Genomic DNA, 27,772 nt, shown 5'->3' with positions numbered 1-27,772 from the left:
CTGCAAAGTAAATTTTATAACTGAATTCATCATCTTTCCAACTCGTGTTGTTTTTAAATGTGCTCTAGAAATAAATATAATTGATTGATCTTTATTAATGCCTCAAGAAATTCATTAACTTAAGTTTGACGTTTTCATATTCAAACCCTTTGACTAAGATTCATTATCTTAAAAGTGATGGACTTGTATTATCTCCCGTCTTTCTTTGATAAGTGAGCGTCAGGGTTTGTTTGGAGGACATCGGCTGTGTGTCCTTGTGTAGATCTGACCTGTACTTTAACTATATAACATATTTAATCTCCTGTAATGCACAAATATAACATTCATCTGTGTTTGGCTAATCTGTAGTGTGCATATATGCATATCATTTATATATAAATATAAAAACATATATGGTCACACTGTAGCTTAGGTAGCTATTAACTAAGACTTTTGCCTCAATTAAATCTTAATTAGCCTACTGCTTATTAATAGTTAGCGACGTAGTTGTTAAATGTAGGTGTTGGGTAGGATTAAGGGATGTAGAATATAATTATGCACAATAAGGCATTAATATGTGTTTTATAAGTATAATAAACAGCCAATATCCTAGTAATATACATGCTAATAAGCAACTACTTAGTAGTGAGAATTGAATTTTATATATAGCCTATATATATATATATATATATATATATATATACACACAGACATTATATGTGTATATATACTTAATGAAACTTTAAACTTAATAATGTAATGATTTATCCATTAAATAACATATTTTGATGGCTCAACAACAGCATTCGCAGGTAAAATAACTTTTTTGTTTGTTTATTATTTTTGTATTAGGTAATATAGGCTAATAAACCGCTGTAACTAGTTACCAAAATATCTAGTGCATGTAAACTGCAAAAAAAACAAAAAAAACAAAAAAAAAAACAGTAGTTTTCTGAATATATTCATTCACACATATTCCCCGGAGAAACCAACACAAATTCAATCTTCAGTATTTTATCTCCTTTTCTAAAGCTTCTTTCGCAAGTTCAGATGAAAACAGTTCAGAAATCAACACACTTCATCGTAAATGTGTCGTGAGTTCAGTTCTGGATGAACAGTTTTTTTAATCTGTAGTTTTATGATCAAATGATGTATAACTGACCTGCCAGGATGGCTTTTCCAGGATGAGTGAGTTTGGCTTTGCTCGCAGCTCCGCGTTCACGCGTCATCTTCAGTCAAGACTCTCACGAACGCGCGCAGCACTGTTGCGTCCGAGAGCAGCTCGCGATCATAGACTGATGACATGAGACTGCTCTCGGCCAATCAGCAGTCAGATCTCACACAGGGGCGGGGCTCGTAGCTCTCTCTCTCGCTCTCTCTCTCTCTCTCTGCCACGCCCTCGAGAAGAGAAACTCGATTAAGGATCCGAACCGAAAATAGCTTTAGATTGTAATGTTTGAAATAAGCATAAAACTCAGTAGTACTGAGCTCCAAACATGCAGACATAAATACAGGTGAAACTCTGGTGAAAAATTTGAATATTGTGCAACAGTTCATGTATTTCAGTAATTCAAATTAAAAGGTGAAACTAATATATTTATTATATATAACTGTATACATATGCATGATTATACTTTTCAGAGGGCCGACATTTCTGCATTTAAAATACTTTTTTTATTGATTTCATGTAACATTCTAATTTTCTGAGATATTGAATTTGGGGTTTACAAAAGCTGTAAGCCATAATCATCAAAATTATAAATTTTGCACTATATTCTAATTTTTCGAGTTTCACCTGTATATAAATAAATACATATTCAGTTAGCCTAGAAAAAACATGTGGGGAAAAATATAAAAATAGAGAAAAAAAACATATACTATATATATATATATATATATATATATATATATATATATATATATATATATATATACTGTAAGTGTGTGTGTGTGTGTGTGTGTGTTCACACTGTAGTTTAGGTAACTATTAACTACGACTTTTGCCTCAAACTCCTAATTACTGCTTATTAATAGTTAGTAAAGTAGTTGTTAAGTTTATGTATAGGGATATAGTGGATTATAGGGATGTAGAATATGATTATGCACAATAGGCATTATATACTTAGTTATAAGTAGTATGTGCTTTATAAGTAATAATAAACAGCCAATATCCAAGTTATATGCATGCTATTAAGCAACTAGTTAATAGTGAGAATTGGACCCTAAACTATATATATATATATATATATATATTGCAGGTCTGCTGTAGCCCAAATCTACAGAAATTGAAAATAAATAATAGGAATATATATAAGGAATATATATATATATATATATATATATATATATATATATATATATATATATATATATATATATATATATATATATGTTAAATACTCAGACAAATCAGTTAAAACTGAGTGTGAATGATATAAAGGAGCTACTGTTACATTATGCAGTAAAATCCAATAAAAGTAAAAACCTATGATGGATTTGTATGTGCCATGGTAATACCATGTTTTTGGACATTTATGTTGCTAGTCGTAGTTTTTGGGAATTTTACAATTTTAGCTTAAGCAACCGTTTCCATTAAGTATCATGTAAATACATGAAAATACATACATAAAGATACAGTAACCAGTATCATGGTATATGAAAGTATGAATCGATCACTGAACTAGGGAATATAAAATTATTTTCTGCAACATAAACATTGAATCATATCTCTGCCGCTATCGTGATACTGAAAGCAAAACCAATCCCAACTGTGTTTTTATCAGTGATCTTCCTGGTATGTTAAACATTGAGAAAGAACCGACATGAATGTGCAATTACACACAAACCCACATTCAACCGGAACAACACTGAACTCCAGTGACCTGAGAGACTGAGACAGACAGTAACGGCACATGAAATGTAAACTTTATTCTTGACTCTTCAATCTGAGTCACTACACAACACTTGAGCAACCCAAACATCCTCACTTTATGTGTTTTTTTTGGCATATTGTTTTCCTAAAAAAATTAATCTCTTTTTACTACAACATTACACAACAGACAGTGCATATGGCTCGCAGTAACACTGATGATCATGCACAACTACATTGACCTAGTAAACATGTCGCGGTGTCGGCAGCGTTAAATAAACACGATCGGTTGTGAATTTCACATTGTACAACTGAAATTTAGTACCACTTAAAATGTAAACAAAGTTAATACTGGAGAATTAAAAGGATGAGAACAAAAATAAAGAACCAAGAATTGAGTCTGTCACTAAAAACATCGTACCGTTCACTCTCACTAGTGTTCACACGAAACGGTTTGTTTTAGAGTAGTGTCGTTTATGTTTAGCATCTTTCCTCTCATCATCAGTGCGATATAGTTGATCAAATTCAAATGAAAACATAAGTTAACGAGCAGCTTCTTTGTCATGAACAACACGCGTGTTTAAGGAGCGTTTCGTGCGGCGTGTTTGTGTGATTGCTGAGATACAGTTTTCATGCTTCCTGAAAGCAGCAGTCGAGCTTCGGTGTCACAGGCACACGTTTCCCAGAATTCCTAGCGGTAGGAGCTTAAGGCTGAAGGTTGAAGCCGTACACAGGAGGAGCGAATCCGTAGCTCGGGAAACCCGGCTGGGGTGTGACTGCTGTCTGACTGCCGTTCAACATCAGCTGTTGTCCTGCACACACACACACACACACACACACACACACACACATTTATATTAATGAATGGAAGCATTTAAGTCGATCTGTGATTGATACTACAACACAGGCACTCAGTATCAGTGCAGTTTCTCACACTGGTTTCTGATGAATTACAATCATATAGCTGCAGGGGATAAACATGCTTTATTTAAAACACTAGGGTTCAAAAGCTGGAATCTACTGCTAAAAAATAATGAAATAATCGTCCTGGCTCACAGGTCGGTGTAGTTTCTCAACGATACAGTATTGCACTGGAAATGTTTTAGCTGCATGTCATTTCAACATGCTTTCTTGCCACTAACCAATCAGATGAAAGCATGAGGACATACAGTACTTCAGCAACGGTCTGTATCCTAGTTTATTAAAAAATATATAATTGAATTCAAACACTAATATAATAATAATAAGATGAAATAAAGAACTGACTAAATAAATATATGCTCAATGCATAAATAAATAAATACATAAACAAATAAAGGCTTCATGTATTAATAAATAATTCACAAATAAATAAATTCATAAATGAATAAATGCATAAACAAATAAATGCTTAATGCATAAATAAACAAATAAATGCTTAATGCATAAATAAACAAATAAATGCTTAATGCATGAATAAATAAAAGCTTAATACATAAATGAATGCATAAATAAATAAATAAATGCTTAATGCATAACTAAATGGATAAACACATAAATAAATGCTAATGGCATAAATAAATGCCTAATGCTTCCCTGACTAAAATAACTAGCTTCCGGCAGACGGCCGTACGCATCGAGAGTAACACCTGAACTTCACGCACAAAGTCATGACGAGCGCAGTTGCCCAGCCCTGTGTGTTTGAACCGCGAGAGGCGTCAGAGCTCACGGAAGTGGCGAAGTAAGTCGAAAGAAGAATGTTATATACATCTAGGATGGCTTTAGGGTGAGTAAATCATGGGTAAATCACTTTTTAGGGGGAACTATCCCTTAATGCATAAATAAATGCATAAAAAATAAATGCTTATTGCATAAATAGATGCAAAAATAAATAAATAAATGCTTATTGCATAAATAAATAAAATAAACATTGCATAAATAAATGCATAAATAAATAAATGGTTATTGCATAAATAAATAAATGGTTATTGCATAAATAAATAAAAGAAATATTGCTTAAATAAATGCATAAATGAATAAATGCTTAATGCAAAAACAAATAAATAAATACTTATTGCATGAATAAATGCTTAAATAAATAAATAATATATTTCATAAATAAATAAATGCTTAATGCAAAAACAAATAAATAAATGGTTATTGCATAAATAAATGCTTAAAGAAATAAATAATATATTGCATAAATAAATAAATGCTTATTGCAGAAACAAATAAATAAATACTTATTGCATGAATAAATGCTTAAATAAATAAATAATATATTTCATAAATAAATAAATGCTTAATGCAAAAACAAATAAATAAATACTTATTGCAAAAATAAATGCTTAAAGAAATAAATAATATATTGCATAGATAAATAAATGCTTAATGCAAAAACAAATAAATGGTTATTGCATAAATAAATGCTTAAATAAATAAATGCATAAATAGACTTTCTATATATGATTTCCTATACAAATATAATTTGCATTGGCATACACAATGCATACAAGGTGTAGATTATTTAAATATTTAAATAAGTATGACCAGAGACATTATAAGCTGGCTTTGATGCAACAGTCAGAATTATTTCAATTATGGCCTGTAACGGACATAATTCATAGCAATAAATTCACATATACAATATATCTGTGAATGAAATCCTTATTTTTAAGAAACAGAGTCAAAAGAGCTCAAGTATCTGAGCATCACGTGTTTACCGTTATTGATTATAAGTGAAAATGTGAATTTTTTGACTCATAAAAGCAAGATCAAATGAGTTGATCCTGCATTTGATAACTAAAGTTGAACTATTTTAAAACGCCGTCTGATGCATGTGCAAATTGGACAGACTTGATCATGACCGTACCGTAGACTATGGAGGATTCGTGAGACTCGTCTTCAGACGCTCTCTTGTTCTCGTCCTCCTGCAGTTTATCCACCTGTAAGAGAAGCAGGAATGTCCTTTCATCCCAACGCCCCGTCTACACACTCATCCGCATATAAACCTCAGCTTACCAATCCATATCATCATCATCATCATCACTACATGCAAATGCCCAATAATGTCACACATGACATGCAAAAAATGCTGCATGACAAAATACTCACATTCACTTAACAATTGTTTAATGCATTAATGCATGATTTTCTGAAAAGCTGCTTTGAGACAGTGAAGCGTTAGAGAAACACAATGACTTGTGTATGCTGCTTAAAAAACCCACATTTTTCATATATTCGTCATTAGAATATATCATATCATAACAGCACCGTGAAACTAATGAACTCAAACTGTTTGTTTGTTGATGTTCCTCTGCTTAGTGTTTGTTCTAAACCTCTAAAACACTAATATTTCATTTCTGTTATGAATTCAGCCTGAACGCCTGAACAAACAGACTCTGATGCAACATCTGCACTGAAAAACAAAACTACATTTACCTGAACCTCAACATTATTCTGGGCAAGCGCTGCTAGTTCCTTCTGGACATGCAATCCTAGTTGTGATTATTATAATTCATTATTAAATATTGTGGTTAATGGCGATTTATAAATGCAAAGGGTTCTGTTTGTAAAACAGAAATATATAATTAGCCTACTGTATAATATTTGATAGACCTCTTAATGATGAACATGATCTGATAAACCATCACACACTCAATCTCCTCCAGTCCTTCTGTCTCTGATCACATTCACTCTTTTCACGAGTCTTTCTGTGTCAAATCTGCTCTGATTTATATAAAGTAAATGCAAGAATAACTCTGATATTGTTAGTAATATTTCGCTTTACTTTATTATCCATCATCATTTATAATAAAAATCATGAGTATCAAATTTGATCATCAGGCTTTTGAGAAAGGTTTATTTGTTCATCTCTCAATCATCATTGTATTGCATTGCTTTTTTTCTAACATTGCTTAGTTGGGGACATTTAACAATATTATTATAACATTATTTTCATGTTATCTCTGTAAAGCTGCTTTGAAACAATCTGTATTGTAAAAAGCACTATATAAATAAAAGTGACTTGACTTGACTATTGCAGTGCATTATCTGTTTTAAAACTACAGATCATCAAACTAAGCATTTAAATATAACCTTACTAAGACATATTATTGGCAGATATTGATATGTATATGCATTTTATGTAAGTATCTGCTATACTTTTATAAAGATCTCATTGATTTACACTACAATCTATCTGAAAATCATACTTTTCTCCATATAAATATCAGCATCTGCAGCATATTGCATATTTTTGCACAGTTTGTGCCTTTGAATAAAATGGAGCTGTTTTTTTCCTCCTTGAGCATGAGCTCCATATTCATACTTTTCATACTGACATAAAATGCATCAAATATGATACTCAACAAAAACACACATGAATTTTTTTTAATTGCCTAAAGGTTCAATAAAGGATCCGTTTAAAAAAAAAACTATATCACATGTCAGGCTTTCCCAGGTTAAATCTAGTGATATATTGCCATCTGCAGGTCAAACTGGCGTACTGCGCCTTTAAAGACACACAGCAGACCCTGCCGGATGTTATATTAATCAATACTCATTTAGTTTGTAAAGGTCATGTTGTGGTGTGAGGAATGAACCAGCGAACCACTTTACATCTGAATAATTCATCTGAATACATCTGAATAATCCTCTTTCTCACAAACAAACATACAAACAAACAGGTTCATTAGAGCTACAGAGCAGTGCATTGTGGGTAATCAAGCAAACTATTGAGGAACCTGCTCTAAAAGAGTGCAGCATCTGAACTCTACATGCGCTAATATAATATCTACTACAGAAAGAGACAGAACGGGTCAGAGACCTTCACCTGCCCGGATAACTCATCCACCTGAGGAGAGGAAACTCGTGAGCTTTAATACACAATCACAACACGTCTGAAAGAAGGACTGATGATCATGTATTCACTCAGTATTTACATTTTGTTCATTTTGAACCAACAAAAGTTACATAGTGCATGTTTATCTACATGAGGCTATTATATCTTCTCATATCTACTCATATCATTTAATTTATGCAATCAGAACAATATTTTTCAGGCACTAAAATATTAAGGGTTTCATTTAGCGTGACATCATTTCATTGAACAAATAAGTTACAAAACACTAATTTATATAAGCATAATGATAAACAGCAGCATTTGACTAAACTGTAACACTTTACAATAAGGGCTCATTTGTTAACATTAACTTACATGAATAACACTGAACAATGTATTTTGTAAAGCATTTATTAGTCTAATAAAAATTGAATTGTTCATTGTTTGTTTATATTAGATCAAAGCGTTACTAATTAATGTTGAAATGAACATTAACTAATATTAATAAATGCTGTAGATGTTTGTGTTATTGTTAGCTCATGTTAACTAATACAGTTAACTAATGTTAACAAATAAAATCGTACTCTAAACTGTACTGTTACAGACTAAATATTTTACAATTGTCCAAAAAAAAAAACAATGCTGAATATGGACTCAAATTAACATAAATCTGGTTAACACTACACAATAAAGACCCATTAGTTTACATTAGTTAATGCATTAACTAACAATGAGCAATACATTTGTCACAGTATTTATTAATCTTTGTTAATGTTAATGTCAGGTCAGGTCAATTAAATAATACTAACTTTTGATTTTAATAATGAATTAGTAAATGTTGAAATTAACATGAACTTAATAAAGATTAATAATTAATAATAAATGTAGTTAACTAATGTCAACAAATGAAACCCAAAACGGCAACACTTTACAATAAGGTCTCATATGTTAACATCAGTTAATGTATTAACAAACATGAACTAACAATGAGCAATACATTTGTTACAGTATTTATTAATCATTGTTAATGTTAGTTATAAAAACGCAGCTGTTCATTGTTTGTTCATGTTAGTTTACAGTGCATTAACTAATGTTAACAAATTAAACCTTTGATTTGATAATGTATTACTAAATGTTGAAATTAATATTAACTAAGATGAATAAATGCTGAAGAAGTATTGTTCATTCTTAGTTCATGTTAACTAAGGTAGTTCACTAATGTTTACTAATGAACCTTATTGTAAAGTGTTACCAACATATAAATATGGCCTTCTTGCTGTTCAGAAAATCTTGTGGATGAAGTAAAATAGACACTAAAAAGACACTATTGTTCCAGTACGTATAAGAGAAGAGTCAGACAAATGTTCTGCTGCTCCTGAAAGTGTTTATATAAAAACATGAAATATGCAGTTGCTGAAGTAGCCTGTTGATATTAAGGGTCAGAAATGAGGAGGAAAAAAGGTCATGTGAAACCTTGACTAATGTTATACAGTAAGTGGACTTACAATAGAAGTATATGAGCCATGATCCAGCTGTGTGTGTGTGTGTGTTTCATACGCACCTTGCTCAGGTACTCCCTCATCACCTGAATGAAGTACGGCATGGCGAAGTCCATGAGTCCGTGTTTCCAGGCCAGTTCCAGGACCCCGTCAGGAGCCAGAAGATCATATGAGCTGAAGAGACACGCAGCGAAACACTCACGCTTTCCCTCTTCAACAAACCAGCGCAAGAGATCCTGAGCCTGAGCGCCGTCCTGAGACTCGGCCGCAAACTGCATCGCATCCTGACACACACACACACACACACACACACACACACACACACAGGGAAACGTGTCACGCCCTGACACATGCTGTAATCATTCTGTTCAAGAAAGGAAGTCATACGGTTTTGTATACGTGAGAGAAGGCAAGTAAATAATGAAAGAATAATTCCTCTACAGACACAGCAGCAAAAAACAACATTTATTTATGAAAGTTATGAAAAAATAGCCACTTAATTAAAAAAATTTAATGAAAAAATATTGCTAAGAAATGTTTTTTTCCTTTACAGACACAAAAAAATCAAAAAGAGGGCACTAAATTAATTTGAAAAAACTATGAAAACAAACAACAACAAAATGTAACATTTCGGTGTATGTTACATTTATTCATTATGGTATTAATTAATAAAGACAGAATTTTCATTTCTGGGTAAATCATTCCTCTATAGACAAAAAAAAAAAAAAAAGAAGGTGGAAGATCATTTATCATTTATTATTTAAATTATTATGAATATAATTCTTAATATAGTTATCTAACAAATATTTAAATCAAATTTTTGAATAAAGCATAAAAGACTAAACAAATAAATAACCATAATAATAATAAAATCTGAAACCTAGTATCTTGCATAATTAATATGTTCTATTAAAAAGTATAAATAAATGTGCATATATATATATATATATATATATACTGTATATATATATATATAGAGAGAGAGAGAGAGTTAAATGAAAATAAAACGAAAACCATAAAAATTGTGTTGCTTGAAATAAAATAAATATTAACTGAAATAAAATAAAATATAAAAAAATGTAAACTTGTTTTATTTCAGCTATAGATGCCAAAGAAACATTTCTCATTTTCATTTAGTTTTGATGTGCTAAAAATGACTAAAACTACAACTTATAAAAACATAAACTACAAAAATACTACAACTTCAACTAAAATCTTAATAATAAAAATGAAAAGTAATTCATATATGTATTTCTATCTATGTTGTTATTCTCTGTCAGAGTGATGTGAGACTGTGTTTGTACCTTGTAAAGCTTGTCTTTCTTGCACAGCTGTATGCTTTGAGCCCAGCGCTGGTTGCTCTTGTACAGATACGCAGCGATGCGTCTGAACTCAATGAGCTCGTGTGTCTCCAGTCTCTGAGCCAGAGCGATGGAGTCGAAGCTACCGTACGCGTCGATGGAGGCGCGCAGACCCTGAGGACAACAGAGGACACGCTTCACATCACTGAACAACACATTTATTTATACAGTTAATAAAGTAGAGTTACAGGGACAGTGCACATTAATCAACATTTATGTAGATGTGCCAGTTTAGCCAACTTGGCTAATTTTCAACTGTAGTCCCTGGGCAGGTGTAATGTCAGATAAAATACATTAAAACAATAGACAATACAATAAATCACATTTCATAAGAATACATAAAGTACATTAAAACAAGGACAACAAAACATAAAACAAGGCAAAGCAAGCTTCCGCTGATTTGAATAACTACAAAGTATGGGCACACACTTGTTTGTCTTTTAACCATGATTTTAAGTTAATTTTATTTAAATTACCAGTATGAATCACAGTGTCTGATAGACGTAGACAAACGCGCGAGCTGCTCTCACAGAAAAAGCTGACTGTCCAAAGGCAGTTCTCTTCATTTGTAATAATAATAATAATATGTTTATTTTTTATAGCGCCTTTCAAGAACCCAAGGTCGCTTCACAAAATAATACAAACAGTTGACAGACAAACAGACAAGCAATCTGCTTGTTATAACAATTAAACAAACAGAAAAACAGATGGAGACAACCAATAACTATAAATAATTAACATGAGAAGTTAGATAATCAAAGAAGACATACATTTTGATAAAGAAAGCATGTAACATAAAAAATGAAAACGTGGAGGACAGAGAAATAGAATGGAAATTAATAATTTACTGAGCATGGTGAATATATGACTTTTAAAGGGATTTCCTTCTCTGTGGGCCTCGAGTCAGTTAGCGTAGTGTGATCGCATAGTGCAACGTCACACGTAGGCTCTCTATTGGCCGACGCTGGTCATGTGTGTGATACGTGTGACGTACAACACAGAAGCACTGCGCTGTTACACTGGTGAACTCACTCGAGGCCCACAGAGAAGGAAATGAATAATTGAAATAAAGTTGTTATTTTTGTTTGTTTTTGCGCACAAAAAGTATTCTCGTCGCTTGATAAACTTAAGATTGAGCCACTGTAGTCACTTGGACTATTTTAACGATGTCTTTAATAACTTTTCGGGGAACAAGTTTCAATCCCTTAGAAGCCTATGGAGGAGTGATCCAGCTCTCAGATTTAATCAAAAATATCTTAATTTGTGTTCCGAAGATGAACGAAGGTCTTACGGGGTTGAACAACATGAGGGAGAGTAATTACTGACAGAATTTACATTTTTGGATGAACTATCCCTCCAAGTTGCGATTTGAAGGTCTGTAGGTTAGGGGTTGCACGAAGATCAGACGGCAGCTTATTCCACAGCTTAGGGCCTACCACACTAACAGCCCTACCACACACAATAGAGAGTTTATACCTGCGTACGACAAGCAAATTGTCATTGCTAGATCTAAGGGTCCGAGCAGGAACATATGCTTGCACTAACTCAGCGAGGTATTGGGGACATGACAGGCTTTATAAACTAAAGCCCTATTCACACCATACCTCTCAAGTATCCCGTTTTGGCCGGGAAAGTCCCGTATTTAACCCTTCTTTCCCGCCGTCCTCCCGTATTAGTATTTTCCCGTAAATCTCCCGTATTTTAACCTGCGCTATTAAAAAATAATAATGGCCCGGGCGGATATAAAAAAAACAACATTTCCAATCTGAGCTCTGTCACTAGCCACGCGATAACTGCAGTAGCCTACTACAGGTACTGTAGGTGGCAGGTGTCGCGAGGTTAGTGTGTGAGGTCAGATGATGAGTGACAACGCGGGAGGAAAAAAGAAAAAAATCGGAGACGGATGATGGACGCTACGACAGAGACAAGACTAGACTTATACATTCAATAATTTTCTTTTACAAATGGAGTATAATGAATAAATTACACTCCTGCCACAAAACCAAAACCCTCATGTAAATACCGCGATCAATGGGACAGCGAATTTACTTTTCTGAAGAGGAGCAGGGTAGGGGACAGTCGAGTCACGCGTTTTCTAACTGCGACTTTAGCATCTTAAAACCTGTTAACCGTTGCCAGTGCGCCGACGCACTGAAGCGTTTTTTTGTTTGTTTAAATAGTTCAAAGTTACACTCAGATTTAATGTTATTACCTTGACAAACTATACATCATTAAAAAGATATAACACTCAAGCTTCAGTATTTGACCACTATTGTATTCTCAGAAACTTTGAAGATGTTTCATACAAAATAAATTTCTAATAACTTTACAAAACTTTGTAGCTATTAATAACTATTTTTTCATTATGACAATAATTCATTCTACATTTACAATAAACTGCCAGGTGTCAGCTTTCAAATTAGATCATACTTGTGATTTTAGTGCAAAGTGTTTATGAACTATAAACATATAGTGTTTATGGCTATCTGTTTCAGTTTGGGTACGCCATTTCTGAGGATTTTTCAAAAGTGGGGTTGCATCCTAACAGGTTAAAGAATGCAAAGTCTGCAACAAATTTGAACAATAACTCACTAAAAGAGTAAAGAAAAGTTATGTGACATGTAAAGAAAAACTGTAAAAGAAAAGCAATATGAAATGAAAAGAATGTGTGGAATGAAAATAAAATGTAAATGTAGAGACAAGCAATGTTAAATGAACAGAAAATATGCAAATAAGCCTTTAAAATAAATGCTCTTCATATATACCCTTTTGTGTTTTCATTTAAGCTGTAACACTTGTCTTAAAATGTAAGGGATAACGTGACTGGAGTTGGGTTTGGGGTGGTGGGACTGCTCGCGGTGGGCGCCGGAAAATTTCCCTTATTTTCAAATCCAAAACTTGACAGGTATGATTCACACGGGATTAGTACTATCTGGGGACCTCGTGTGATTTAGAAATTACCCCCACACATCTGACTTTCATGTGGCGCATTCGCACGGGATAACCGAAGCCTGTGATTTTACTCAGAATAACTGACTTATCTCCCGGATATGACGGGACGTTATAGGTCTAGTCATATGATATATTATGACATAAACAGAATAAAGTTCCTTACCGCATGCTGCTATACATGTCATCCATCTCCATCTAATCATTCTTTTTGTTTTTGCTCTTCTGATGATTTTCAGCTTTCACTTTCTGCAAATTGTGTATAGTTGTGTATAGCGATATGACCCAGCACCCAAAATACTATTAAAACACTCCAACACAGCTTCCATTCTTCGCGAAAGATGGATAAAAAGGCGCACATGAAATAAACACCTTGAAAAAATGATATACGATCCGGCCAAATCGCAGAGATGTCGATTCGCACGGGACTAATATTAATCACAGAGGACCTCGGTGTTCGGCGAAATATAGTAGCCTAGGTAATTTGCAGGGGAATTTTACTTTACAAATTAAAGACATGGCCGATTCACACGGGATTAAGATCACAGACAAACTCCGCAATTATTACAAATTACTAGAGGTCACCAGGTAATACTTATCCCGTGCGAATAGGGCTTAACACTAACAATTTAAAGGTGCAGTGTGTGACTTTTAGCGGCATCTAGCGGTTCGGTTGCGAGTTTACACTAAGGGCTCAGCCCACGGCTCACCCCTCCCTTTCGAAGAAGCTACGGTGGCTAAAACGGGACAAACATCGTCGTCTGAGACGGCAGAGAATAGCCAGAGTAAACCAAGTTTCTGTACCACAGTCCATTACAAACCACATCATGGATAAAGTTTACAAAGCCATAGTCAGGTGAGGATCAAGGGTCTTAATACGTAATATAATAATAGTAATTAGTTGATTGTCTCACGAACGTAACCAGCACATTCTCCCCACATAGCAAACCCATAATACAGCGAGGGAGAAGAACCACATGAAACTATGCAACTATATATTTTATCTAACAGGGTAGTAAAAGTTTAGCTGGCTAATATGAGCTGTTACTGTGGCTGAGCTGGTTAAAGCGTTAAGCCTTGTTTATACTGGACGCGTCCGCATGAGCCCAAAGGTGCGCGCGGCAAAAATGACGTGATTGTAACAGCACGCGCCTAGACACCATTTACTACACACAATAGGCTTTTTTTCTCTGATTTTGGAAACTCGATCGACTTAAAATGCTTCCAAGATCGACGGGTTTGTGATTCCTGTTACTGTTTTACGGTCAATGACAAGAGTGCTAATCAGCTGTCTCACGAACGTAACCAGCACATTTATCCCCACATAGCAAAGCCATAACACAGCGAGGGAGAAGAATTAAGTTACATGAAACAATCCAACTACATATTTTACACCACTGACAAGGGAAAAGTCACTACTCACGGTGTTTATGGCTAGCTTCTAGCTTTCTGCTGCTTCTCTTTCAAGGTAGTGAGGAAACGCGCTCTGTAACGCTGTTTGTTCGCTGTCGGCTACGGTAGAAACATGACGTCACAATATGTCGACCTTCATAGAAGGGGATTCCCGCGGTTATGTAGATATAAATGCCTCATTCTAAGGTAATAAAAACATTACGGTTTATTAAGTAAGTTCTTTATACACCACTGAACACATAGTTATGGATGTCATATTGCATTTCTGTTAATAGATACTCAAAAATTTTACACATTGCACCTTTAAACTGGATGCAATTGACCACAGGAAGCCAGTGAAGTTGGTAAAGGATAGGAGTGATATGTGCAGATTTTTTGTTGAATGTAAGGGCTTGAGAAGCAGAGTTTTGTACCATTTGAAGGCGATGTATAGCTTTGGTGGGTATGCCGCTATATAAGGAGTTACAGTAGTACAATCTGGAGGTTATAAAAGCGTGGAGAACAGTTTCCGCATCTCCAAAGTTAAGAGAGGTGAAAGAAGTGAAAGAAGAACGATTTAACAACCTGACTGATGTGTGAGTAAAACACAACGAAAAATTGAACAAAACTCCCAGGTTCCGCACAGCTTTTGAAGGCCTAATCTGGACACTTTGTATTACACAATCACCTCTCGCCACTGACCTGGTGTGTCTAACAGCAGTTGTTTTCTGCTTTATAAAGGTAGTAAGTTGGGGGGAAGAATGAAGAAGACGAGTGTGTGTACCTGATAGTCCTCCTCCTCCATCAGCAGGGCGTTGAGCGCTTCATTCACGGCTCGGTTATTGTGGCTTTGCACTGATCTGAGATACGGTTTAACCAGTCGTAACTGATTCACCTGTGAACACAGAGCAGGCTTATTCTTCACTACAGTTTACACTATTAATATCACTTCAGAAATACAGCTGAAATAAAATAAAAATGATGAAAAACATTAGAAATGTTGTCTCAGAAACTAACTGAAATAAAAGAGTTTGAAGTTCTAATAGGTATTAAAATTAAAAGTGAAATAATATTTAGTATAGCAAAATATAACTATTTAAAAGACACTAATAAAAATGACAAAAGCTCAAAATAATTAAAATTGAAAATATTTCAAAATATTAATAAATACTTAAATAGCATATAAATAATACTAAAATAACACGGTATATATACATATATACTCTACAAGTTCAATTAAACCATCAAAATACGACGAAAATATTTTATATTTTTTGAATATTTTAAATATGAGGGAAGAATCAAAACATTAAACTTGGTATTTATCTGACAAAATTATTTGACAAAAAAAGGCAAACTACAACCAGGTTTTATTTTACTATACAAAAAAATGTATGAAAAAACAATCTCAAAGGAAAAAGCATACATTGACTACATAATGATGAGTTATTAATATTTTGTTGGTTTTCTCTTGTTTTTGCATGTGTTCATCATTTCTTTGTATGACACACTGGCCAAAAATGTATTATGTCCAACAATTTGATACGTTTCATTGCATTACTATCACAAATAAAACAATCAACTCCAATCACAACTATGCAAAATGCTTACAAAATCTTTTAAAAATGTTAGAATATTTGATGAAGATGTACATTTTTCTAGGCTGCACATAATGTTTGGCACTAATATATATATATATATGTGACGTACCCTGCTGAAGAAGCTGACGGCTCGGCTGTGGTCCAGTCGAGGAGTGAGAACAGACAGCAGATCATTGAGCAACAGCGGCTTATAGTCCAGATAAAACTGCAGAGATTTATAATACAGCTCCACATTCGCCACCTTCATGAGAGAGAGACGAGTGACCAGAAGAAAAAATACACAACGATAAAGGACACAGAGCAGACGGACACTGATTCTCCTCATAAAAAGACCAGAGTAATCTCACACGCGTCTCCTCTAGAGTTTCAGAAAATATCTCAATGTCTCAAACAGCTAATGCAAACATTTCTCATCAAATGCACAATCATTCTATAGCTTTTTACTGCATGGCAACTATTGACTCATTTGGGAGAAACATCTGAGACAAAGTAGATACTTAACTGAGCATAACTCCATTAAGCCACGAAAGAGCAACATTTCATCAAAGTGTGTGTTTGTTCATTTACATGCACATTTATGCATTTGACAAACATTTTATCCAATGTGACGGCATTCATATACATTTTTCACTTTCCCTGGAAAAGGAAGCCCTGACCGTGACGTTGCTCTATAGTTCGATCTACAGGATTTATTCTGAGTCACCTTGCTGATGAGCTCTTTGAAGGTAGCGTCTCTCCAGGCGTCGGTCGGGTGTTTCATCATCGTTAGGATGGCGTTGTCAAACTCCTCGTATTTATCGTACAGGAGCACAAGCTCCGCCCACAGATGAGCCTGTTCAGCCGCTCGTAACACCTGAACAATCACAAGACAGCATACCATAAACACAACTGACCTACAGTACACAAAGCATGACTTTACAACACAATTCATATTCTTATATATATATATATACACATACAGGGTTGGGCAGTAACGGAATACATGTAACGGCGTTATGTAATCAGGATACAAAAATCCAGAAACTGTAATTCGTTACAGTTACGTCAAAAAACGTAGTAATCAGATTATAGTTACTTTTTGAAAAAAGGAGGGATCTTTCAGGATTACAATGGTTTCATTTAAAACTAAATAAATGTGTATTTTGGCATAATAACACTATATTAAGCGTTGCTTGATTAATGACTCACGACATGAGTCACGTGTGCCACCCGCTGGTGCATGCTCTCTACAACGGGTAAAAATCTATTTATTCTGCTATTTTGTTTTTAAAGAAGAAAATGCCAACAACATGGTTGTACAGTGCAAACTGTGCCTTCCAGCAACGAAAACACTTTCTTTATCGAAGGACTCGACATCCAACCTATTTTCCTGTCGAGGAAACATTTCCATTGAGTTTTTTTCTTGTAGCCTACATGTCAAGTTAAAAATAAAACAAAATAATCTGTAATACCATACTGTAGCCACTAGATGTCTGTATAGTCCTTTACATAAATATTTATTCAGGGCTGTGAAATTCTTAATAAATAAAAGTGTTTTTTTTAAATAATATCTGTCCTTGAAGTAATCCAAAAGTAATCAGTTACATTACTTTCATATTGTGGTACTTGGATTACATTACTGAATACTTTTTTTATGAAGTGATTTGTAACTGTAACGGAATAAATTTTTAAAGTAACTCTCCCAAGCCTGTATACATATAAAATAAGAAAAAATGTAATAATTAATTACAATAAAATATAATATATTTTATCAAATAAATTAATAAATAATATCTTATGAAGGATCATGTGACACTGAAGACTGAAGAGTAATGATGCTGAAAATGTAATCACAGGAATAAATTACATTTTACTATGTATATTCAGATAAAAAAAACTATTTTAAACTGTTTAACAGTTTTTCCTGTATTTTTGGATCAAATAAATGCAGTCTTGGTGAGCAGAAGAGACTTCTTTCTGAATCATTAGCATCTTTCTGACACCACTCTTTAGAGCAGTAGTGTAGATATAATAGGCAAACCAAAATGTAACATTCAAAAGTTACAATATTAAAACACACAAAAAAGAAACAAAAAGGGAAATGGAAAATAAAATGTGATGTTCCTGCAATGCTAATGTTAAGGCTTGGATGACCGACTGGATACTTAAAAATATTGCTTTGAAATTTTTTCACTCATGCATAAGCCAGACGCTTTTATCCAAAGCGACTTGCATTGCATTCAAGGTTTACAATTGATCAGTTCATGCATTTCCTGGGAATCGAACCCCTGATCTTGCTCTACTACAGGACGATTTCTTCAGCCCACACTTTGAGAAACGCGTCACCTTGGGGATGTTGACTCGAGACCAGAAGAGCTCCAGATGTTCCCTCATCCTCTGGGGTTTGTATTTGGAGTAGAGGATGGCCAGCTCCGTGAACATGCCCATGTGAGCGCGCTCCAAGCCTAACGCCGCCTCCAACAGCACGATCAGCTCCTCGAAATACCCACGATCCTGAGACACACAGAAGACGTCAGATAACCTGCACTGATGTCATCAATTTAATTCCTCCTTGATGAATAAAAGTATTGATTTATTTTATTTATTTCCCCCAAAAGATACAATAAAAATTCTCACTGACCCCAAAGTTTTGAACGGTAGTGTTTAATGTTACAAAAGTTTCTATTTCAGATAAATGCTGTTCTTTTGAACTTTCTATTCATCAAAGAATCCTGAAATAAAGACGTAAATAACTGTTTTCAACTGTGATAATAATCATAAATGTTTCTTGAGCATCAAATCATCATATTATAGTGATTTCTGAAGGATCATGTGACACTGAAGACTGGAGTAATGATGCTGAAAATTCAGCTTTGATCACAGGAATAAATTACAATTTACTATATATTAACATATAAAACAGCTGACTGAGGTGATGATGATGATGATGATGATGATGATGAAGGTCGTTCACCTGATAGTAGTTAATGAGTTCCTCCAGTTCATCAGCATGAGTGACGATGTGAAGGCCGGAGATCTGCGCTAGCCGAAACTCCTCTCCATCCACACACGCAAAACACACCTAAACACCAGGATTAAACTTTACATGACTATTGTGATTTCAGGGAGGACAGAATAATGACAGGACGCTACAAATAAGCTGTGCATGACAAGGTGACAAGATTAACAATTCATATTTTTTATGGAATATTTTTATTATAAATGAGAAGCTTTTCATATTATAGAATTATATCAAATTCTATATCAAATTATAGAAGCTTTTCAGCAATCAAAGCCATTAAAGTCACCATGAAATATAAATGGACAATTGCAGTTTTTGTAATAAATGAGTTATCTGTGCACATCATTATTGTTTTAAATTCATGTTTCTGGTAATCTTGAATCAGGATAAGTTCCTCTTGCAGCATCTCTTCTCTTCTCTGATGATGTGGGCGGGGCAACCTGTCACTCACATGAGATCAGCCAATAGCAAACCACAACCATCCAATCAATTCCACACAGACAAAATCAAGCCCCGCCCACATTTGTTCTTGTTCCAGAAGCGTTTACCTCGGATATATGGCATAATAGAGGATATGCATTGACGTCACATTCCCGCTGGATCACACACAATTCCCTCAGCCGGACTGAGTGGCAGAAGAGCTGCTGCGTGACTGGAGTTAATTGAGGAAACTGCGAAAACGATTTTACGTTTTAACTAAAGGTTGGACTTGATATAAAGTTCCTTACAACTTACCAAAGATCCAGTGATACATGGATATTGACATGCAGACAGAAATCGTGTTTCCTGACATTTATATGCGCCTGATTTCAACGCCGGGGAAAAACAAAAAGCAAATTTGCCTGTGAACGCTTTATATAAATACAATATAGGTGTAAATCCATGTGATTACTCATATCAATGTCGTATATATCATCATATCGTCCAGCCCGTTTATTTAAAATCATCCAATTATGCAGAATATAAGATTGTTAATATTTAATAGATGAGTTGTCAATACAATATATAACAATACAATATATAGGGTGTGATTTTACCCATAAATTCAGCATATTGACACTAAATAATAACTAAACAAATCCACCTTTCGCTACCTGGACTCCAGTTGTTTCTGTGAATCTCAGCGATCCATTTGCTTCTCTGTTCTTTATCTTTCGGCAGTCTGTAAAAATATACCTCAGATTTCTTGTCAAATCTAGTTGTACAGTCAATCTCAAAGCTCTTTCCCGTTTTAGAAGCGTTTTGTAATTTTTCACGGCATTCACGCTGAAAACTAATGCTGCCACTGACGGTGACGTCACACACATACACACTATAAGGAAGAAAAGACTAGTGCAACTTCTGTTTCACGCCCCTTTAAATACACTTGTGTGATAATCTCACCTCTTTCCATGTGCGAGTGCAGCTGGCCTTGCGTGCGCTGTCGACGGCCGCCTGAAACTCTCCGAGGTGAACGAGCGTAGACGCCAGACGAGCGAAATTAGACACGTTATTAAAGAGCAGACGGGCGGCTTCAAACATGCAGTCTTCATAACACCTCTCGCCAACCTACAGACACAAACATGTTACTGGACACACTGAAAATAACAGATCTCAAAACACACGCTCTGCTATGGTAATCATATGTGCACTGTAATGTGGAGTTAAAATATATTACAGATTAATAGATGGACAATAGATAGGTCAAAGTTTAAATTCTTAAAAGACAATTTATTACGGTTTGCATTAGGGATGCACCAAAAATTAAGTCAAAAGGAAAATAGGCCAAATATGATTACTTAATTTTAATTAAGTCATTTAAATAATTGTTTTACAGATATTCATTACATATAAATGATATGATATATAAACATATATTTATGTACACACAACATTTTCTCATGCTTTAGATTCAATAATATATTATATATTAAGTTGTATGAAGATATATATCGTAATATTCCTGTAATATTGTTTAATATTCTTATTTGTTCAGATTTTATTACTTTAAACAGTGTGTAAAGACATGCTCAACAAGAAATACAATACTGTTAATATGTATTACTACAGGATGTATTTAATACAGTATATTTAATAGTAATGTTATAAATATATATGATTATTATATAATTTATTATTATTTACTATATATTTATTTAATTAAAAAAATAATTATATATATATATATCAAATATTTTACATTGTTTAATGGGATTCTAAACAAGAAACAGTATGATGTTGAAATATTTTTATAGAGTAGTTATTCCACAAAAAAAATCTATTTTTCGCTTTGAACAACATTTATTTTGGTCATCGCTAGATTGCATGTGTAAAGCTGCGTACCTGTTGTATATGAGCGTTGTTCGGGCCGTTGATAAAGTCCTCTAGTTCAGTGAGACGGTTTGTTTTAGCCAGCGCAAAGATGAGCTCCGTCTCGACGTAAGACTCTCTGGCTTTACTTCTCGCCATTTGAAGAAACTTCACCAGATCCTCCCAGTTACCTATTAAAACAGACATTTATTATAGGATATTTATTCTGTGATATAATGAAGGTATATCATACAATACATGATTTTCCATGACATTTAAAAGAGAGTTTGATGTACTATGTGAAAAATTATAACATTTACGACTCAAAATATCCTACCTACTCGTGGAAATCTGGACTGAAAATTTAAATTTGTCTAACATTTTAAGTGAACTGAAAGGAAAATATAAAATGCAACAAAAAGTGTGGAAAATTGCACATTTAATAAATCAGCATCAGTATAATAATGAGACCGCACTTTACAACAACGTATAAACAAATATCAGATTGATGTGCAGCATATTACAGAAGCTTTTCAGCAATCAAAGCCATTAAAGTCACCATGAAATCAAAATGGACAATTCATATTATTTATGGATTACTGCAGTTTTTATTATAAATGAGTTATCTGTGCACATCATTATTGTTTTAAATTCATGTTCCTGGTAATCTTGAATCAGAATAAGTTCCTCTTGCAGCATCTCTTCTCTTCTCTGATGATGTGGGCGGGGCAACCTGTCACTCACATGAGATCAGCCAATAGCAAACCACAACCATCCAATCAATTCCACACAGACAAAATCAAGCCCCGCCCACTTTTGTTCTCGTTCCAGAAGCGTTTCCCTCAGATATACGACACAATAGAGAAGAAAAGACGTCAGTTTCATGCTTTAAAGTGGTTTTAGGACGGATCATCTCACCGTTCTTACTGGCGGCATCCACCACCTCCATGTACGCCGACGGTTCTCCTGCTTTGATGTACGAGTCGATGGCTTCTTTAACCAGATCTCTCTGAAGCTGAGCCTGAGCGAGCTGACTCCACACCGAACCCTCACCGCACCGCTCAGCAAACTCATACGCCCGGTCCAGATTCCCGATGTGCTCGATCAGAACCTGCGCGAGACAACAAGCACGACGTCAATCCAGACGACTGTGTGCCGGCGATCGTGTGATCGTGTATCTGTGTACCTGTATCGCTGAGGTGTTGACGTCAAACTTCTTAAAGATGGAGAACGCCTCTTCGTACAGCTCGTTGCTGATGGCGATGTTAGCGATGTCAGGAGCGTCATAATTGTCGAGACGGTTGATGTATTCCATGACCCGCGTACGGTCCGCTTTAATGGCCGTCAGTATCAGCAGGTTCTGCAGGTTTCTGATGCATAAAGACACGTTTACATCAACATTCAAAGTATATTTTGCATAATCGACATCAGCAAACTAGATCAATCCCATTATAATATAATATAATACATATTAGAATATCTACATGTATTCATTTAGCAGATGCTTTTATCCAAAGCTTCTTACAAATGAGGGATGTCGTTAAACTTATTTAAATAAAATAAAATAAAAATAAAAGATTCCTCCCATTATGATAATATAATATAACAATAATATAATAATTTACATTTATTCATTTAACAGATGCTTTTATTTCACAGCACTTACAAATGAGAAAAAAACAATTACTCTAATTGAATGTATTATAAGCGTAATAATATCATATAATATAACAATGTAATGTATTACATTTATTCTTTTAGCAGATGTTTTTATTCAAAGCTACTTGCAAATTAAAAATACAAAAAAGCTATTAATCATCTAATAACATAACATAATATATGTCATATAATATAGTATAATTAGTGCTGTCAATTAATCACAATTAATTACAATTAATCACATCTAACATAAAAGTTGTACATGTGTGTGTGTGTGCGTGCGTGCGCGCGTGCGTGTGTGTCTGTGGGTGTATATACACACACAAATATATATACAGTCTCTACATACAGTATATATAGACCTATATATTATATAAACACAAAAATATTCAGTCAGTCAGGAATTTATCAGTATTTCTCCAAAATACAAATATTTAACTTACACATTTATTTAGATTTTTGCTATATATCTTATTCATTATATATTTAATTCTGACAATTACATAAAAATGTCAGCTTGTCTCCAGAATAACATGAATGAAAGATCAAGCGGTGCGACACATGACATTAGTCACTTCCTGTCATGCTTCCTGTGTGACTGACCTGTGTTCACTAAATATGGAGTTCTCCAGAACTATTTTCTCCAGGAGTTCTATGAGCTCATTGGGCAAATCTGCCGTCATGAACGCCTTCACCGTCACAGACACTTCTTCAGGATCCTGCGTCTCAGGTAGAGCGGTCTGAACCACCTGTGCACACAATCCTCATCATCACTGGGTGAAATAACCACACGTTTTTTAAATATGCTAACATTTAACAACAAGAACAAATTATTCAAGATAACTTTTAGCAAGTAAAATTATTGGTATCCCTACTCCTAATTTATCGGATAGTGTCTCTACATTCACGTTGCAAAAGGCCCAGTCCGACCCAATCGACCCAGACCACCCACCCCATAAATATTGAGTTTTGTTCCTGAATTTATACGAGCTCTAAATACATAGGAATTGCCATTGATACGTCACTAATGCTCTCTTTGTTGATGTTGTTTTTATGTGATGTCAGCGACTATTTTTGATTGTATTATGATATGTTGATAATTTAACATGTTATGTGTGTTTGTATCATGTACGCATCTACGGTGGAAACAAATTTCATCTCGAGGACAAATAAAAAAATAGATCTATTTATCTTATGAAAAGAAAATATATTTCCCTATATATGAAATGGTTTAAAAGTATATTTGAAAATATACAGAATAATATATTATGTTAATTTATTACAATATTTTGAACAATACATAAGCAATTGCCGCTTTTGATATATTGAAAAATATGTGACAATATATTTACTAATATATCATAATATATGTAATTTTATATTCAGTAATACAATTCATAATATATAGATATATAAGTGATCAGATATGGTACTGCATGTGTAATATATATTGCAAATATATTTACTAATGCAGCATAAACACGCATATATAGAGAAATATATAATGTAATATATTTCTTATACTTTTTAATTATTTACACTATAAATGTTTCATATTTTAATGCTAACAATAGCACAAGCACAACTGCATGCCAAGAGAATATCAATGTTTTGAGGATTAAACAGCCATTACTTTTACTTTTACTAAATAAAGTAATTATGTTCTTAATAGTTTTCGGCCAACTCACACATACCAGAAAACCTTTTAAAATCCAAAATAATAGAACATTAAACACTAACAGATCTCCTCCAATATTAATTTTGAGCAAAACACAATAAATAACACTTCATTTGAACATTTGCTCTCCTTTAACAGTCAGAAGCAAAGCATGCTGGGAACTAGAAATCTGTTGTAACTCATTCCGTGAATGTGTGTATATATTGTATATGTGTGAATATACATTCACATTTATATGGGAACACGTATATGCAATATATTTACATAATAAAGGATAAAGCTTGAATATTACATGTAATGCTATTTTTGTCTTAATTTATGTATGAATATATAGCCATACATGGTCAATGCATATATTGCAGTATATAAGCACTAGTTTCCCATATATGGAAATGTATTATGTAATACATCGCATTATATTTAGCAGTTTATTCCCATATGTTGTTCCGTCAGGGTGATGTTTGCAGATGTTGGGGTGGGACTCTTGCCTGATCGATCAGTGGGCGTCTGTAGGGGTTCGTCTCCTGCAAAACCTCCGCCCACAGATCCTGATCTTTCCGACGCACCAGGTACCGAGACTCGCTTTTAAACAAGGAGTTTTCATTGCACACCTACAAGAGAGTTATGCATTATAAACAGTGTTAGGGGGAAACGCCTTACAAGTAACTCGAGTAACGTAATCTGATTACTTTTTCAAGTAACTAGTAAAGCAATGCATTACTTTTAAAATTTACAACAAAATATCTCACTTTTTCAAATAAGTAACGCAAGTTACTTTGTTTTCCCATTTATTGACTGACAGCTCTCTTATCCCAATGTTGAGAAAAATCATATGTGCAGAGGCGTTGTGTGTAAACATGATGGTTGTTGTAGTCCTAGACTAAATGTGAGCGTGCATTTACTCATCTCACTTGCACAAAAAAGATACAGTATTCCTCAAAATGAATAAAATCAGTCAAATGCAAAATCAGACTATGCAAACATCCAATAATTACATATGTTAAATAAAACAAATATTTTCATGCATTTAATCTCACTTTACTTGCAGCTGAAGCAAAAATGACTTTATATTTTTAGTTTTTCTTGGTAGTGTTCATAGATGTATACACTAGATGTCGACTTGGGGTTCTAAGCATGCGTTAAAACCGCCGCCATCTTGGAACAGGGGTCTCGTCACAGGAAGTAGCTAGGTAACGCTGAATTCATGGATGATGCCGGACTTTTGTGCTGCGTATGGATGTTCACAGCAAGGGATTACATTTCACAAGAATGTGAAATTTTGTAAAATTTCTCTGGACTCAATGATAAATACATGTCTGACCGTTGGAACGAACCAAAACAACTAGAAAATCGCATTCATGACGATTTATGGTGATTTTATTTCCGTTAGACCTTTTCCTACATTGACGCTGATGCATTAAAGAGGAGGGGCTTCCCTGTTCCATGATGGCGGCTCTATTGTCGCATTCGTTCCAATGAACTGCCGTAGCCATCTATCTGCCGGCGACATCTAGTGTATATATCTATGGGTGGTGTTAAACTTTTTTCTTCAGTTATCCAGAATATCAGCAGAGCTGAAAGGTTTGTTTGAGCGGCGCCCTCTACTGAACACGCATGAATCTGCACTTCCTTCAGCCTGACGATTATTATTTCACTTTTGAGAAAGGGTCTTTACATGTGTCCAAAAATAGCACTTTTTTGTTATAAAACACCCAGACCAGGTGAGAAAAAGTAATGTAACGCAATACTTTTCTTAAAAAATAACTAAGTAACGCAATTCGTTACTTTTTAAGGGAGTAACGCAATATTGTAATGCATTACTTTTCAAAGTAACTTTCCCCAACACTGATTATAAAGGACATTTATCTATGCACAGAAGTTTCCTGCTGGATGGATGTGAACCTGTATGAGCTCCAGGTCACACTGTCCTCTCTCATAGGACACGAACGCCAGGTGCGGGTCTCTCTTCTCGCAGTATCGGCCCACGCTGGCGCTGTCGTAGTGCAGGTTCTCTCGGAGGAAGCGCTCAGGACTGTTGTTACTGTCAATGTAGATCTTCATCAAGGCATTGTGGGTAGCAGGTTCTACACAGCCATCCTGAACTCGAGATTCCAGCCAGGACAAGAGCAGCTTCAGGCTGGAGACAACGAGCACAGAGACACGGATCTGTCAAACAGGTTTTATCTTAATCAATATATTTTTATTAAATATACGTTTTTTTCTTTCTGATGATTCTAATGATTTTGATATCTGAATTTGATATCTGAATTAAGAGTCATGTTTAACTCTTAAACGCATGATTTCATATATTTTTATTTTATTTTAGATGTAGTCAATACATTTTTTTATGAATAAATACATTTTTATTTTAGATATATTACATTCATTTTATATTAATATTAAAAAAAATTGTTTTAGATTTAGTAAATTCATTTTATATTCTTCCTTTACTTACTTTATACTTTATTGTCCCATTCCTGGGAAATTTGTCTTGGACAACATGATATAGATATAGTAGATTCACTTTATATTATTATTATTTTTTTTTTTTACATATAGTACATTTATTTTATATTAATATATAAGTTTTTATTTTAGATAGTGGATTCATTTTATTTTAAAATATACTTTATGTTTTAGAAATAGCAGATTCATTTGATATTAATCATTTGT

General features: G+C 34.1%; 2 protein-coding genes across 5 annotated transcripts in view; both read right to left on the bottom strand.

Annotated features, from left to right (window-relative positions):
* LOC143715268 (tricarboxylate transport protein B, mitochondrial) overlaps positions 1–1,258 on the bottom strand; it is a 39,173-nt gene extending 37,915 nt beyond the window's left edge. The window contains exon 1 of the mRNA XM_077206938.1: positions 1,142–1,258. Coding sequence (XP_077063053.1) covers positions 1,142–1,208 — 67 coding nt within the window. The 5' untranslated portion in view covers positions 1,209–1,258. The remainder of the gene's footprint in view (positions 1–1,141) is intronic.
* Positions 1,259–2,887: 1,629 nt separating this feature from the next.
* Positions 2,888–27,772, bottom strand: part of cltcl1 (clathrin, heavy chain-like 1) — a 63,924-nt gene continuing 39,039 nt past the window's right edge. For 2 of the 4 annotated variants that reach the window (XM_077206914.1, XM_077206915.1), the window contains exons 17-33: positions 27,002–27,236; positions 25,588–25,710; positions 24,025–24,170; positions 22,949–23,132; positions 22,681–22,873; positions 21,796–21,953; positions 20,857–21,021; positions 19,426–19,533; positions 18,798–18,965; positions 17,176–17,325; positions 16,582–16,713; positions 15,656–15,766; positions 10,474–10,644; positions 9,232–9,453; positions 7,656–7,682; positions 5,700–5,772; positions 2,888–3,660 (exon numbers count right to left, since the gene is read on the bottom strand). In XM_077206914.1, coding sequence (XP_077063029.1) covers positions 3,554–3,660; positions 5,700–5,772; positions 7,656–7,682; positions 9,232–9,453; positions 10,474–10,644; positions 15,656–15,766; positions 16,582–16,713; positions 17,176–17,325; positions 18,798–18,965; positions 19,426–19,533; positions 20,857–21,021; positions 21,796–21,953; positions 22,681–22,873; positions 22,949–23,132; positions 24,025–24,170; positions 25,588–25,710; positions 27,002–27,236 — 2,473 coding nt within the window. In that variant the 3' untranslated portion in view covers positions 2,888–3,553. The remainder of the gene's footprint in view (positions 3,661–5,699; positions 5,773–7,655; positions 7,683–9,231; positions 9,454–10,473; positions 10,645–15,655; positions 15,767–16,581; positions 16,714–17,175; positions 17,326–18,797; positions 18,966–19,425; positions 19,534–20,856; positions 21,022–21,795; positions 21,954–22,680; positions 22,874–22,948; positions 23,133–24,024; positions 24,171–25,587; positions 25,711–27,001; positions 27,237–27,772) is intronic. The other 2 variants (XM_077206916.1, XM_077206917.1) reach the window with 1 other exon arrangement.

The sequence above is a fragment of the Siphateles boraxobius genome, unplaced genomic scaffold, assembly GCF_051911475.1.
Source record: "Siphateles boraxobius isolate OS27281-9 unplaced genomic scaffold, OSU_SipBor_1 57, whole genome shotgun sequence".
Lineage (NCBI taxonomy): Eukaryota > Metazoa > Chordata > Actinopteri > Cypriniformes > Leuciscidae > Siphateles > Siphateles boraxobius.
The sequence above is the reverse complement of the archived record's forward strand: the minus strand, read 5'-3'. Positions and strand labels throughout refer to the sequence as shown.